The sequence below is a fragment of the Mercurialis annua genome, linkage group LG6 (genome assembly GCF_937616625.2).
Source record: "Mercurialis annua linkage group LG6, ddMerAnnu1.2, whole genome shotgun sequence".
In the NCBI taxonomy this organism is placed as follows: domain Eukaryota; kingdom Viridiplantae; phylum Streptophyta; class Magnoliopsida; order Malpighiales; family Euphorbiaceae; genus Mercurialis; species Mercurialis annua.
The window spans coordinates 46,363,781-46,380,785 of NC_065575.1; the positions used below are offsets into that span (position 1 = coordinate 46,363,781).

The following is a 17,005-nucleotide window of genomic DNA, read 5'->3' on the forward strand; positions in this document are numbered from 1 at the left end:
GAACTTCGCCTCTGTATAGACATCAACATTTTGTAAAAGAAACATCATCATTTCACCTCTAGATTTTTATTTTTTTCACCAATTGACCCCTAGACTATTAGAACCATATATTGCATATATAAATTTGTATTAATTGTCAATTTAACTTATAATCTTTTTAATTATATAATAATTATACCTTTGTCGTACAGCGTGGACAAACAATTGTTACAAACACTTTTAAATGCGTAAATGATTGTTGCGTATTATAAGCTAATTTGGCAAATAAAAATTTATATGCACAATAGGTTAAATTAGTAATTCGAGGTAAAATATATGAAAGTGTAACACATCACGGGTTTAATAATACAATAATCATAATATATGTAATTTAGTTTAACCAATGCTATAATATTTTAACCACATGAGAGCAATTGTTGCTCTCTCTATAATTAGAGGTTCAATTGATAAATAATAAAAGCTCATAAGTGTAAAATATTATATTAGTAGTTTGAATATTAAATAGGTGAAAATACACAAATTTCATGTGGAATAATGCATTAAACCATATTTATGTCAATGAAAATAGCATAAGTGATTACAAATTAACAAAGTAAATTGATCCATGCATGGATTCAGAGAGATCCTATGAAGAAAATCCAATCTAAAATGATTAGCAGAGATTTATAAAGATGCATATTAACAATAAGATGGGGTTGATAAGGAACAATGTTAGTTGTATTATGCCTTGAAAATATAATAAAATCATTAATTAAGAGGCTTAAGTTTGAAAATGGTGGTAGTTTTTAATAGAAAGTGGTCGTAAATGATTAGTGTCGAGAAATTACAAAAGCACAGGGCTTTACTTGCCAATAAATATATATATATAGAAGACAAAATTGAAGATCCAATAATTGATTTGTATGCGAAAACGACAAGAACAAAACTATGACATTGTCACATTGTCATTCTTAGTCAGAGCCAAAACGACAACTGCTTCGCGGAAAACAACCGGCCTAATTCAAGATTAAACAAAAGACCAATTATTATATATAGGGGGAAAGATACGGATATGACCCCAATGTTGCTTCGGAAGTGAAATAATGACCTTAATGATTTTTTAGGCGCAAAAATGACATGAATGTGGCTACAATGGCACAAAAATGACCCTTACTTCATGAAAACTGAGATTTTATCCCCCCCCCGTTAGACAAAGTTATATCATACCGTTAAAATTAGAGTCATTTTGCATCTCAAAATTTATTAAGGTCATTTTTGAACTTCGATTAAAGAAAGTTAATTAAATGTGATAATAATTTACGTGATAATTTTATATTAGAGGTTTAGAGAAATAATTTTTCAATACAAATGAACAAAAATATACAAAAATGGCCCTAGTGTCTCCATCGAGGCACAAAATTGACCATAATAATTTTAGAGGTATAAAATGACCCCTAGTTTAACGGTTTAATATATCATTGTCTAACAGAGGTTTAAAATCTCAATTTTCAGAATATTAGGGTATTTTTGCTTTCCAGTGGCAGCAATCGGGTCATTTTTGCGCCTCGATAATCATTAATCATCATTGTAAAGGGGAAAAAGTACTTTTAGATAACATTTAATTCCATTCCTATATAATACTCTTTCAATCGAATATAGACACTGGCTTATTTTTATTACTTTAAATTTCAGTTTGTTGTTTCTTTAATTGTATTATGAAATGCATAAATTAACAATTTAATGGTTGTGTATCCCCTATAGAATGTGGTCGTAAACAATGATACTACTTAATTAAATTACCAAACAAATGCCGAGCTTTTCCCTTTTTCTGTCTGACCTAAAAACTTTAATTTATAATATTGCTGAGCAAATGAGTAATTTAGTGCTTCCACAAAGATATTTTAATATTAAAAATAATACTCCTTCTTCCTATTTAAAGGGGTTGTTTTATATTTTTTATAATAGAGGAAAATTAAGGGATTAAAAATTTGAGAGAAGAAGCCACTCTCCTAATTTCCTTTTCCTTATCTTTTGTATGATCCGTACGTCAAATTAATCATTAAATTAAAGTTGGCCAGGCAGAGCTATTGCTTTCTTTCAATTAGAGCATCTTAAATTAATTTCATAGTGGTTGGGTTTAGGCACTTAGCTAAAAAAATAATGCATAAAAAGCAAAAGACTACCTACTTGATGTTTGATTTAATGGCCTAATTAATTTCCATAATTTCTCATACTCATGCAATTTAAAAATAGATTTGCGGGTAATAATCTCATGATTGATGGGTTCAATGATAATGTGGGAATTAAATGGCTATTTAACCTCTCAACTTGCAAGTGAGGGTTCATTAGCATATATTTAAATTTTATGTTCAATTTAGTCCTAAACTTTACATTTTCTACCAATTTATTTTATTTTCACATCTGATTTAGCGCGTGTTCTTCAACTCTAATGATAATTATTATGCTAAGAATAGAAAAAAATGATTAAAAATCCAAATTTATAATGAAATCGACCATTTAACCAAATTGAATTCTAATTAGCCACCGCTTGTAAATTTAGAAGGCAAATTATCACTTAACTCAAATGGTTCTCTCTATTTGTAGATGTAAACTTTAGAAACATGATAATTGCGTGGACCCAAGTTTTATATTATTAAATATTATTAAAATGGTCATAAGAATTTGACTATTATATACATATGCATATACACATATCTTCATACAAGTATTTGTCCATTGAACCAAATCTACAGAATCAAGTTCGTCGGTTGGTGATGGAACCACTTCTTCTAATTAAACTTTGGAACTAGTTGCTTGCCCTAATTGAAATGCTAATAGGACAATGATCAAATAGAATAATATGTTAAAACAATGCAAATTTTCATTAAAAATAATGTTGATTACATTAAATTATTTCTAATCAGCTAACTTAATATACAGTACTTAATATTTTTTAAATTAACTAACTAATTAATCTATATTCGCCCTGTTTCCTTCCCCCTTCCTATCTTATAGATTGTCTTCTGTTGATACTACATTATTACTTTAGTTTAATTACATTATATCAAATTTTGTCGATTTTGCAGCTTTACATGCTTTGACGGAGTATCATATCATTAACAGAAGACTATAATACATAATTGGGCATTAAAAAGATTAGTAGTGGTAAATGATAATATATTAGCTAAAGGTCGCACGGGTATATTTTTAATTGACAGTTCTTCAAAAGAACATTCCATATTCCTTTAAGAAAGGTAACCTATCATGATAGAATATATAAAATTCGAACCAATAAGTTCTCAACACTTTTTCATAGTTAATTAACCGTAAATTCAAACTATATATATATATATATATATATATATATATATATATATATATATATATATATATATATATATATATATATATATATATATAGCTATAGTTTGTTTGTCATATACATCATCATTTTAATATTGTGTTAGTTTAATTTATTATTCATTTGGTATATGTTAAATATATCTATATCGTTTTTTTGGAATACAATTTAAATATCCAAATAACAATATAAATCATCCAAAATGATGATATTTTAATACTCCATGGAAGTTGTATGTAACATTTGGCACATATTGAATAAATGATAGATCGAAATGATCATAGTTTTGGGTATCTAAAAACATCTTGCTCATATATAATCTTTAAGGTATTGTTTAGTTCAATTATATATTAGAATTTATTTTATATTTTAAACAAAGTTTAAACTAAAATAAATTTTAAAATGAACTATTATGTTTAGTATTTCAACTAAATATATAGAATTTATTTCAAATTAATTAAAATTGTATTTGAAGTAATTCTAATTTAATTAAATATTTTATCTTGTTAAGAATATTATATGAGTTATATATATTAGTTTCTTCTTTAACTACAAGAGATAGTTTTTATCATTCTAAAAAGGTTATGGAATATTCATTGAAAATGCCATCAATTTTATTAGGAATTAAAATAAGTATAATGAATTTTATAGAATTTTAAAATAAACCAAATACGAATATTCTAAATTTTTATATGAATTTCTTAAAAGTTATGAAAGTCATCTATACCAAACATGCTCCAAGTGCTCTAAGTGATTTCACATTATAAATTTTCGATGATAAACTAATGTTTTACATTCAAATTATCAGAATAAAGATATATTTTTTCTAAATTTTTAATCAATTAGAGATTTGATAACACAAAAATCGATAGCTTGTACTTTTATGGAAATTAAAATACATATAATTGATACAAATATATGCCGACACCGACACACACATGAGCTACTGTATGGCCAGCATAAGCAAATCCTGCTCTCCTTTATTTTATTTTGTTTCCATTTTCAGAATATTAATACCATTAAATGGAAAATATTTAGTGAATGAAGGTCAACATGGAAGATTAAGAATTTTTTTATTTATAGTAGCACAATTGAATAAATATCTATAAGAGCAAAATCTGTTAATTTTTCTTGTGTTTAAAACTAAAAACTTGCTTATACATGATTGCCTTTACTGTATTAACAAATCCCTTTACAATCAGAAAGAGAAGAAAAATATATGGTAATTGATTCTTGCAATTACTAAAATGTCATCTTATTTAAATTCGGTGACCAAACTATAATTTACTATAATTTAATTTCAACATAACATTTTCAGACTAAAAATGTATATATGGCCACGGCGGAGCCGGAACTAGAATGAGGGTCGATTACACAACAATTAAAATTTAATAGCCATAAATATTAGTATAAAAAAAAAAAGTTAGACGGGGTTTTAAACGAGGAAAAAGTTAAGGGGGCCAATTATATAGAAATTTAAACTTAAAGGCTATATTTTAAATTTAAAAAATGTACTTTTTTATAAAATAAAATAAAATTGGATACGTGGCAACCATTTTTTGCTTATTTTTATTAATGGATAACTAAATTTGCATATTTTTATTTTATGAGAAAGTAATCGGGCTAAATTATGTATACATAACAAATTTTCATATAAAAATAAATAAGAATCGATTGTCATGCATGTATTTTCTTGCATGTAATCTTACATCGAATAAAATTAAAGTTCTATAGTAACTAATTAAAACAAGTTTAGTTACTACTGAAACCAACTACCCGGAAGAAAAAAAACGAACAAAGGATCAAATCACCCCCTCAACTTGACACGAAATATCAAATAAGTCATTTCTACCGTTTTTGGATCAAACAGACCCGCAACTATGCAAAATCGAACAAATCGCACCCTCTTTAAGAGAGTGTAACCCACTGTCTGGTTTTAAAGGGAAAAAATTCAAAATAATACTCAATGTTTTTTTCATTTTCTGGTTTAATACTTAATGTATTTCAAATTTTAATTTTGCCCACTATAATTCAAAATTTCAAAAATCAATTTTTTTTATAAACTAAAACTCAGGGACTCTTTTTTACTTTTTTTCTACCCAATTTCTGCTGCCGGAAAACTGAGGAGCAGGCTCCTCGTTTTTCCGGCGAGGAGCAGCAGGTCCTCACCGGAAAAAACGAGGAGCTGCTCCTCCTCGTTTTCTCGGTGAGGAGCTGCTCCTCACCGGAAAACGAGGAGAAGAGCTCCTCGTTTCATAGGAGCTGCTGCTCCTCGTTTTTCCGGCGAGGAGCAGCAGCTCCTCCCGGAAAAACGAGGAGCAGAGCTCCTCGTTTTCAGAGGAGCTCTGCTCCACGTTTTGATGGAGCAGATCTGCTCTCTGAGGAGCAGATCTGCTCCTCTTCAGATCTGGAAGGTTGAAGGGTGGACGGCGGCCGGCTGTGGATGGCGGCAGGGGTGGAAGGTGGAAGGGAAGAAGAAGGGTTAATTTTTTAAATTAGTGTTTAATTTATAATTTTAATTAGTGTTAATTAGGATTAGTTAAAATTTAATTTTTTAATTAGAAAACTCACTCTCCTTTTTTGTGTCAGGAGGGTGAAATTGATCGATTTTGCTAAGTTGTGGGTTAAAATGATCCGGTTTTGTTAAGTTGTGGGTTAGTTTGACCTAAAATCGTCCAAAATGACTAATTTGATATTTCGTGCCAAATTGAGGGGGTAAATTGATCCTTTGTTCGAAAAAAAACCATTGCATATGTTTTATACAATTCAATCTGCTATACACATTATATACTTCCTATAATTGCAGGCAAAAATTGCAATTTCATCCTCAAATTTATAATCTAGAACATAATTCTAGCAATTTGATTATTAATGTATCTCTTATCTTGATTTTGCCTTGATTTAATTTCTTCCGCACATCGCAAGGTTTTCTCTATATGATATCCTCCTCCAATGCTCACTTCTCTCTCTAAATGGCTACAGTAACTCTCAAAAACACTGACATTAACATGCATTTTAAAACCCATCAAGAACAGAAATTCCAGCTCCAATTTGTTCAATTCATTTGTCGTCAATCCACCAACTCTTGCAAAGTATGAATTTCTGTAATTCCTGTTGAGAAAATAAAAACCCAATTTAAAAAACCAATCAAATCAATTGAAAACAAATTAAAAATAGCTTTAATGGTATAAGCGTTCAGCAGTATTCTGCTAAGATCGTGGACTTACATGTCTTCGACATATTTGGAAGCGAGCATGATAGTTGTAATAAGCAATCGATGTACATTTCTTGAATTGATTCTAAACCCAGGATTTGCTTGGCAAAAACGGTCAATATAAACATACGAAACGACATAAACGGATGGCCCGGCTCGAGTGTATCGGAAAATTCTTTCAAGATACGATTGAATCGTCATGTCTGGAGTCTCATAGCAATCAAAGACTCGAGTTTTAGAGTCCGTCGATAAATTTAAAGCCGACGAGCAATTCTTGGCGATTCTTTGGTTTCTCGCCATGGTTCTTTCGATTAGTGAAGCGAGAACGGAGATGACGAGAGGGGTGTTTGAGTCATTTTGGTAGGAGTATGAGTAGAGATCTGATCGGAGTTTTCTTGGAGAAATTGCGAGAGAAGATGAAGCCATTTTTCTTGATTGAAGTTTCTTGATGGTGGTGTTGTAATCAAGAAAGATTTTAAGTTTTGTTGAGAGTGTTAGTGTAGGGTGTGAGAGAGGGTTGGAAATAACTAGAAATGGTTAAGTGGGTAAGAGGTGATGGGTTTTTGGGGGGATTTTATACTTGTTAGTGGAATTCAGTAGGTAGCCTAAAGGCAATTGATGGTGTAGCAAAAATAGAATTTAACTAATCAATCAAATCTTTATTTTATTAATTATAATAAAATTGAAAATCATAATTTGAATGTTAATGAATCAAGTTAATTTTAAAATTTTAGTTTTATTTTATTTTATATCACTAATTTATCAAACTGATTAAAAAATAAAAATTTAAAGTTTAAAAAACATATCTAAAATTAAAAACGTATAAAAATTAAGATGAATTTCCTGTAAAATTAATGTTCTAAATTATCGGCAATCAGTTATTTTTTTTAATAATTTGTAGTTATATATATTTTTATTAATAATAGTAGATATGTTAAAAAAATGTTACTACTGCATCAAATAAGAATAACTATGATAACTTTTTATAAATTAATTTATTTTTATTAAACAATTTATTTTATTTAAATAAATTAAATACTGTCATTTTTTTATTTCTATCAATTTGGGATGGATAGAATTGTAGTTTAATAATTACATGTAATTTATTATTAATTTAATAAAACTAAATTACAAAAATTGAATCAAAATTTTATTTAATTTTATGTTTATAAAAAAATTTATTTATAACTACTGAATTAAATCTAATTAAATGCAACCGTGGACACTGGAGTAGTTGGTGATAAAGAAATAAGAAATGAAATTGGTTCGATGCAAATGGAAGGTAGATGGAAGCAAAGATAATATGAGAAAATAAATCCTGTTCCATGTAAAGTTAAAATACAGAAAAAACAGCTAAGCCTTAATAATATTTTAAAAAGGGATCTTTCCTGAACAAAAAAATATTTTAATGGCGGAAAAAAAGAGGTCGCCGACAGTGGGCATTTAGAGGAATGGAAGAATTCATAGCTGGTTTGGGATTGAGGGCCCACTCTATATATGGCCATTAAAGAAGAAGAAGACGACGAAGTGCAGTTTTTGCATTGAGATTTGTGCTTTCAACTGAGTCCAAACTGGGTCTTATTCACACACGTGCACTTTGCTTTGACCTTCTTCCTTATTTCATTGCCCCTTTGCACCCTAACTCATAAGGACACCGACGAGTACTACCCTCCCATTGCATTCTACTTTTTTTCATACATTAGTAACTTTTTATATGCTTTAAAATGACAATTTTCGTATTAAATTGTCAAAATTGAAAGTTAATGTTAAAATTATAAAAAATATTAAATTTTTTAATTTTTAAAATACTTAAACATTTTAATATTTATAAATCTCTCAATTTTATTATTTCTATATTGAAAATCTGTATAGTTAGTATGACTCTATTTTTAGCTAAATATTTATATAGAAAATAAATATTTTGGTTAAATGCATCCAAATAATTATACACAACTAGCTTTTATTTTATTCAAATTAATTTTGTATATTTGTGAGTTTTTTTAATATTATAAAAACATCATTGTTTTATGTTAATCAAACAATATTCCAATGCATAAAATTAATAGTAAGAAATTCTTTAAAAATCAAAAAGATTTATTAAGATAAAATAAATAAAGATAATAGTATAAAAATCTATGGATGGACTAAATTAAAATATTTTAATAATTTATTTAACATCATGGTACATATTAAAATTATACAAATCACATAGCTCAATACTGATATTACACTCGACGTAACATCGATAACATAGAATCAAATAGTTTTAATATGTAATATGATGTCTAATGGATTTAAATTTCTCTATCATTGTTTATATGAATATCAAAATTAACACCGTGCCATCTAAAATTTAATGAAAATAGAGTTATAAGAGCATCCCCAATGCACTCTTTAAAATTGTCAAACTCTTTAAATTAAAGAGTTTGACAATAAATTAGGAGTCCAATGGACTCTCTATTCTTTATATTTGGAGTAGAGAGTGAAAATGGCTCTCCACATGTAGAGAGTCATTTTCACTCTCTACTTCATTTTTCAAATAGTAAATTTTTAAATTTTAAAAAATAAGGTGGCTATTTTTACTTTTAAATCTTATATTTTTACTTTTAGTAAAAAAACTGAATAAAAAATTATTTTATTAATATTTAATATTTAATATTTATGAAAACAAAATAAAATAAAATTTAAAATTAGAGAGGCAATTAATTTAATATTATTATTATTTAATATTTTTATTTTATTATTAATTATTAAAATTATATACAATAAAAATTGATATTAAAGAGTCCATTGGAGTAAAATTTTAAATATCACTCTTTATCTTTAAGATGCTCTTTATTTTACAAAAGATGTTCTTTATTTTAAAAAATACCATTGGGGATGCTCTAAGAGCATCCCCAATGGACTCTCTAAAATTGTCAAACTCTTTAAATTAAAGAGTTTGACAATAAAACTGAATAAATAAATGAATAAAAAATTAAATAAAAAAATTATTTTTATTAATATTTAATATTTTATTAATATTTTTTATGAGAATAAAATAAAATAAAATTAAATATCGGAGAGGAAATTATTTTAATAATATTATTATTTAATACTTTTATTTTATTATTAATTATTAAAATTATATACAACAAAAAACTGATATTAAAGAGTCCATTGGAGTAAAAAATTTAAATATCACTCTTTATTTTTAAGACGCTCTTTATTTTACAAAAGATGCTCTTTATTTTAAAGAATACCATTGGGGATGCTCTAAAAAGACTGAGTTATCTTTTATATTGTTAGTTAAAAGTTGAATGGATCTCTAATATATTAAAAAATTAGAAAAATATAATAAATTAAATAATATTATAGTGCCATTTTTTTATTTTTGAATTGAACAAAAGATATTTTCCAACATATCTTCTCCCATCTCATTCTAAAACATGGAAATAGATTATTAAATAAATAATCTTCACATCCTTTGTTTTTCCTTTAAAGTTTTAGCTTCTCAAACAGGAAATAAAGCCAATAAAATATCTGAGTGGCCCAGTAGAGCCCACATGGCGCCCAGCAAATGTATAAAGACCCAGAATCACTCTATATCGACCCAAAATCCAAAAGTGTTGAATATCAAAGGCTCAGAATCTAAGTTGGGCCAGATTGTGTAATCAACTTGTCATTTTCAACCCACATAATCTTCCACTTCCCAACTAATCACATACTTTAATACTATAACCCTACATTCTATTTCCCCCTTTAATCACATACTCATGAAAAATAAATTGCTCATAGAAAGAATACTACACACTATATTATGGAACATTTGGTATAGGGCTCTCGTAATGGATTGACGGATCGTATTTGTGTCATGCGGGTTATTTTATAACTGGAGTAAATAAAAGTACAAACTCTTCAATAAACATTAATATGAACATGATACGGAAAATAGATGAATAATGTGTGTCAATAAATATAATCTATTCATTTAATATATATTATCATAAATGGGTTGAATATAGATCATGTCAATACAACACGTTCAATTTATTTATCTAAATACGCTGAATACAAGTTATACTAACACTATACATTTAACTCGTTTTCGTAAATTTGTCAAATATGTGTAACGCAAACACAGCATTTTTATCATATTTATCGATAACATATTTGATATGATTGACATGACACGGCGTGATATAGCATTAAACTTTCTAAGTCGTGTAAGTTAAATGAATTTACATGGTAACCCTTACACGAGACATTCTAATTCGTGTCATAATAAGACCGATCTGTTTATAACATAAACACATTTACCTTTAATTATAATAATTTATTTTTTTATTATGCAAATCATTTGGTGTCATGACCTATATTATCACTCCCAATTTAATATGTGTATGTTTATATAGTTCAATCCTGCTTTGTCCGACCTTTTTAACAAGAAGAAAAAGTACCACAGAAAATCCTATTTTAAATTTCCTCTTCACCATTTTAATCTATTAAAACTTCCTTTATTTCATTAACTCCATCCACTACCGTCAATCTTCCGTTACAAATCACCACCACAACATCATATCGCGCCGCCACACTCCCTATCCGCTCGCCGCCAATGTCCTCCTTTTTCGCTCGCCACACAGTCGTCCCTCATTAATCCTTCATGTCGTTGCCGCTCATCAACCCTACACGATGTCATGGCTCGTAAATCCTACATGATTTGTATGGTTTGGATATGAAATATCAAATATGAGATCGGATCTGAAATATCAGATTTAAAATTTACAGATCTGGTATTTTAAAAAAAAACCGTATATACTCCGTATTATATAGGGAATTTGTACTAAATGTATATAAAATTATAAATTATATACAAAAGTGATAAATTATATACTTATATTATTCGGATTATATGCATAATTTGTACTAAATGTATACGAAATTGTTTTTTTTTTTATCAAAAATGTATTTTTGTATCAAAAACCATATTCTTATAAATATTTTTTTGAATCATATTTTCGTAAAAAAATTAGATAATATTTTTATAAATATGTACTCTTTTCCTAATATTTATTAAACACCTCTAAAATATATGGAGAAAACAAGAGCCAATGAAACTAGGGCTCGGTGCAAACACACAACCAAGAATAGACTAGAGACAGAAAAGCCCACTTATATATGGGCTTATCGTAACCCAGTTTAATTACAATAGTTTAGGTGTCCTTTTTCAAATAAACACGACCCCCCCACAGGCCCAGCAAAAATTCATTTTTGTCCCGATAATAGCAAAAATTCAATTCTAAATATTTAACCAATCGTTTAATTAAAAAAAATCTTTATCACGTCATTAAATCATATTAACAAATAACATTTTAAATAAAATTTAGAAAATATAATATATTAAGTTTAAATATAAAATATAAAAAAGATGGATTAGTTATTTAATGGATAATATATATACATGGGATATAATTAACAAAATATTTATATAATGCAACAATCAGTACGCATAGTCATAAAAATAAAAAAAAGAACTCAATACAGGTAAATAAACATAGATAAGGAAAAAAATGAGGGAGATGTACTAGTGGAGGGTATGCTTCTTCATAGGCGGGCTCGAGCTCGGGCTGGGTCCACCGGACTTTTTAATTTTTTATACAAGTCCAATCTCCACCCAATCCTGACTTGGACTTTATGTTTCGTACTCAAATCTAGCCCTAACACTATATTTTTGCGGACTCGGGCTAGAGTTGCGCGGGGTTACACTGTAAATCTATAAAAATGAAAGTTCGAGCCCGGCCGTAAAATAGCGGACTTTTTTCGGGTACGGGCTCGGGCCGGGCTTAGAATGAAAAATTATTGTCCAAGATCCCTAAAGACCGTCCATTTAAATTTTTTATATTTATGTCTGGATCAAGATTAGCTTGTGTCAATTCGTTAGGATGCTAAATGAGTAGAATCAGAATTCGTTGATATAGGTGGTAAAAGAATCGAGTTTGAGCTTTTTCATTAAAGTGTTAAATGAGTCAAGCTCATAAACCAAACTCGTTTGACATGTAATCTAACAAACATAAATCAATTTAGACCAGTTAACTAAAAATTATATCATGTTAATTAGAACTACATTATTTTACCTACATATATGTCAATTCATGAACTTTTGAACGAGTTTCACATACGAACTCAAAATTAAGCTTATATATGAGTCCGTTTGCGATCTTATAATCGAGTCAACTTACGAGCTCATATATGTGTTATTCGTGAATAGAAACAAACTGGACACTACTAAATTTAAAATCAGTTTGTTTATAAATATAAAAATTAGAGTTTGAATTTGTTTATCTATACAACTAACCAAGCCTAACTTTTATCAAGTCGAAAGCCAAATTTTTTATAAACGACTCACTTTATTTATAATCCTAAATTTGAAGAGCGGTACGGCTTGTTTATAACCCTAATTTTGGTTGCTTCTTCCCTACCAACAATATTGTTTGGCTTTCAAATAACAAAGTAAGAAGATGTGGGTAACTTATTGAACGCCCTTAGAAATTTAGTTGAATTAACACCCAATAAACATGCGTTTGGGGATGAAGTCGGTGATTGCAAGGTTACAATCGCATTGCAATTGGAAATGAGGACACTTTTACGCGTTAGTATTAAATTTTTGGTAAAATATATATTTAGCTCATCCATTATTGTTTAATTTCGAATTTAGATCTTTACTTTTATTTCTTAGAAATACAAGTCTACATTTTTATTTTGACAAAAAGGTTATCAATCCGTGTGACGGTGTCAATTCATCTTTTAATAAAAAAAATTAGATGTATATAAATTGTTAATCCATTTGGGTCTGATCTTCACCATTCTTGTAGAACAAACTCTCTTCTTCAAGAACAAGAGGAACATATTGGCCGGAATTTTTTTCGGCCAATCTATTTACAAAATTTTAAAAAAATATTGAAAAAACTTTAATAAAGGATCAAAAAGGGTTTTAATTTAATTTATTTTGATTAGAGTTTAATTATGATTAAATTAGTATTTAAATATGATTAATTAATATAAATTATAATTTTATAAAATTCACTCTCTAATTAAGGTGTCATGAAGATTTTTAGATCTAAAATTGAAAAAATCAAAGAGTAATTTATTTAGATCTGAAAGTTAACATAAATCGTATTGATCACCACGAATTAAGAAAAAAATCGCTAAAATCAAATATGAAAGAACGGCGGAATGACGACGAAACGATGGCGGAGTAATGGCAGAGCGATGAAGGAACGATGAAGAAGAAAAAAAGCAAAAACAGAGAAGAAATAAAGAAGAAGCAAAAAAAAATGACGAACAGAGAAGAAAAGGGAAAAGAAGAAGAAAAAGAAGAGAGAGAATAAAAAAAATGACAAGTTGTAATATAATTAGAGTAAAAGAAGTTTAGTTAGAGTAAAATAATAATAAAAAGTAGGTATAATTATTTTAAAAAATAATTCATGGTACAAATTCATATTATTTTAAAAAATAGAGTATATTTTCTCTTTATACAAATTCATGGTACAAGTGATCTGGTTTTGTTATTTTAAACTTTTTTGATATATTGACACGAGTTAAAAGGTTAAAGTGATCCTTTATTCATTTTTCAATATAAAAGAAGCCTTATTTTTTAACCAAATAAAAGTGGACAGTTATATTATTTGAGAAACAGAAATATATAGGGGAAAATCAAAAATTGAATAATAATGCAGGATCCATATATTCAATTTAAGTCGTTTTTTTTGGTGGATTTATTTTATAGGAAGAGGAAGAGGAAGAGGAAGAAGAAGAAGATTTAATAACTAAATTCTTGAGAATTGACAATCTTAATATGGGTCAGTATCTGGTCCTAAGGCATCTCCAATATGGTTTTCAGAAATCCCCATTATCTACACACACAAAAAAAGTTATTTATTTTCTTTATATAAAAGTTTAAGAGTATATTCATGTCTACATAAAATCCCCCATTTGATCACTTTTTTTGAGTCTACATCACCCAAAACAAAATTTGTTGCACTCTGGCCCTTGCCTTAATTAAGATACAATCTTCGCAAATCTTAAGATTTTTATGGAAAAAGTAAAGCATGTGGCCATTCCATAGTCCAAGCGTTTCTTGGATGACCAGTTACTCTCTATTTTTTCTATTCTGTCCTTAATCAAAGTTTCTGCCCTTAGGGGTCGAACAAACAGTCTATTTGGTTATAAACTGATTGAACTTAGTAAAACTTGTTGAAACAGATTATAAAAAGAGTAAAATTATCAAACAACGTTACCGTTGAATCGTGAATTATGTCGCTTTCTTTAAAATATTTTACGGCTCTACCATCTTGATGCAAATCGACAACCAATCAAGTTGTTTCCAAGATAAAGCAGTTGTGTAGATATATGCTAAGCACTGCACACTGTGAATTATCGATCTATAACATTCTCTTTATTATTGTTCAAAAATTCAGTTTTTGCAAAAAATACACGTGTTTAGGATTTGTAAAAAGGTGATTCAATTGAAGCAAAATATTAGTGAAAATGTTTCGAAACTCAAAACAGTAGAGCAAATCAAGAGATTGTTTTTGGTAAAAAAAAAAATAGATATATGTATAACGTTAGAAAATTAAATAATAAGTGTTTAAAACGACCAAAAAAACCAGATCAAACGATCGAACAATATGTGATAGTTCGAAAAGAATTTATCTCCTCTTCCACTATTTTTGGAGTGTGAATTCTAGTGGAAGAGTCCACCATTATAAACCAATAAATGATCTATCTCCAAGCAATGTGAGAATTAAACAAACACTATACACTTCTATTTTAGAAATTTCACATAAACTCAACAAAATTAAATTTCCATGCGGAAAGAAAATCATTGCAAAGGTACCTTTATTTGCTTGCTATTTTATTGTTCTGATTGAATCAAATAATTTAATTAAATTAGCTGATACCGAATAAACTACAATTCTTACTGGACAAAATTGAACTGATTAAATTTTATGGTTAATTTAGTTAAACCAATTAAATATAAAAAAGAATTGTTAAAAATAATAAGATTAATTAACTCAGCCGACTGTTTTTTTTAAAAATTAGTTGTAACCGGATATAAATTAATAATTAATCAAACCGGATGAATTATCAAATTAACCAAAAGCATTTAAACGAAATATATCGATTAATTTGATTTATCAAAAAATATACTCATGTTTGCTGCCACTATTTTGACTAGAGTTCGTACTTATCTAACTCTATTTCTATTATAACATCTTCAATTATTTTAAATAAATATTTAATTTTTTGATGAAAAGTATTTGTTCATTTTATATAAAATGAAAAATGTGGTTTAAGACGGATAAAAAATGTATTGCTTCAATTATTATAGAAGCATGATAGATTGAGTTGTTAAAAAAAATGTGTGGAGACAAATTAAATCAAGCTAACAAATAAGCATCCAATCATCAATATGTTTACCTTTTTATAAACATTGCATGTTCTACATTTTCTTGTTAAGACATAAAATCAGATAATTTCTAGTAATTGTTTATTACTCTCATCTTCTCTCCTTTAAAAACAGACATATTTCATTTTTACATAATGTTTTTTAAAAACTCAATAACATATTTCAATATTATTTTATAGGAACCTTCTTATTTTATTTTTCCGTTTTCTAAATTAATGATTATAATTTTAAATAGAATTTATGAGGTACTATTAATAGAGACGAAATGATTAAAAAATACTAATTATTATCTTTTTTATTCATATTCAAAGGATATGGTCCTTTTTAAACGAGATGAAAAGAATACTTACTTCGCCAAAATACAAAATATAGTTTAACTAAAAACATGCGTATTTTTCTCCTCTAAATATATTTATTTATACTGAAAGTAATTTTTTTTATAATTAAAAAGAGGTGAAAGTAAAATTTTAGGATTGTGAATAAATGAAAATATTATAAATATATTTAATTTTTGGCTAATAGGCTGAAAAATTACAGACCTTTTTTTAATAGCACTCTAACCTTGAAAAACGGTCAGTTTTACCCTATTTTGTATTTTTTACTTAGCATCTCACATTAAAAAAATTAGATGATTTTAATACTATATGAATGAAAATATTTCAAAACAACTAAATGTATGTGTCGATTACATTTTCTTTCTGTTTGGACAAATTCAAACAAGTCATTCAATTTAAAAAATTCAAATAAATTCTAAATAAAAGAGTTCAATTTGATGATTTAAAGTGTTATTGAGGGTTAAAAATATGGAGTAAAATTGACTATTTTATAAGGTCGGGGCATTATTAAAAATCAAAAATATAAAATAAGATAAAGTTGACCGTTATATAAAATCGAGATGCTATTGAAAAATAATCGGTAATTAGCCTTTATTTTTGAAGAAAGATTCCACTTATTATACTATTCAGTATTCAATATATAGTATAATCTTAATAGTTAAATATAC

At 27.5% G+C, this 17,005-nt stretch overlaps 1 protein-coding gene across 1 annotated transcript; it reads right to left on the reverse strand.

The window, feature by feature from the left end:
• Positions 1–6,077: 6,077 nt before the first annotated feature.
• On the reverse strand, positions 6,078–7,114 carry LOC126686129 (cyclin-U2-1). The gene is made up of 2 exons (XM_050380160.1): positions 6,568–7,114; positions 6,078–6,451 (listed from the first exon to the last, which is right to left on the reverse strand). The coding sequence occupies exons 1-2, from the start codon at positions 6,978–6,980 to the stop codon at positions 6,181–6,183; spliced, it is 684 nt and encodes a 227-aa protein (XP_050236117.1). The 5' UTR covers positions 6,981–7,114; the 3' UTR covers positions 6,078–6,180.
• Positions 7,115–17,005: the final 9,891 nt, after the last annotated feature.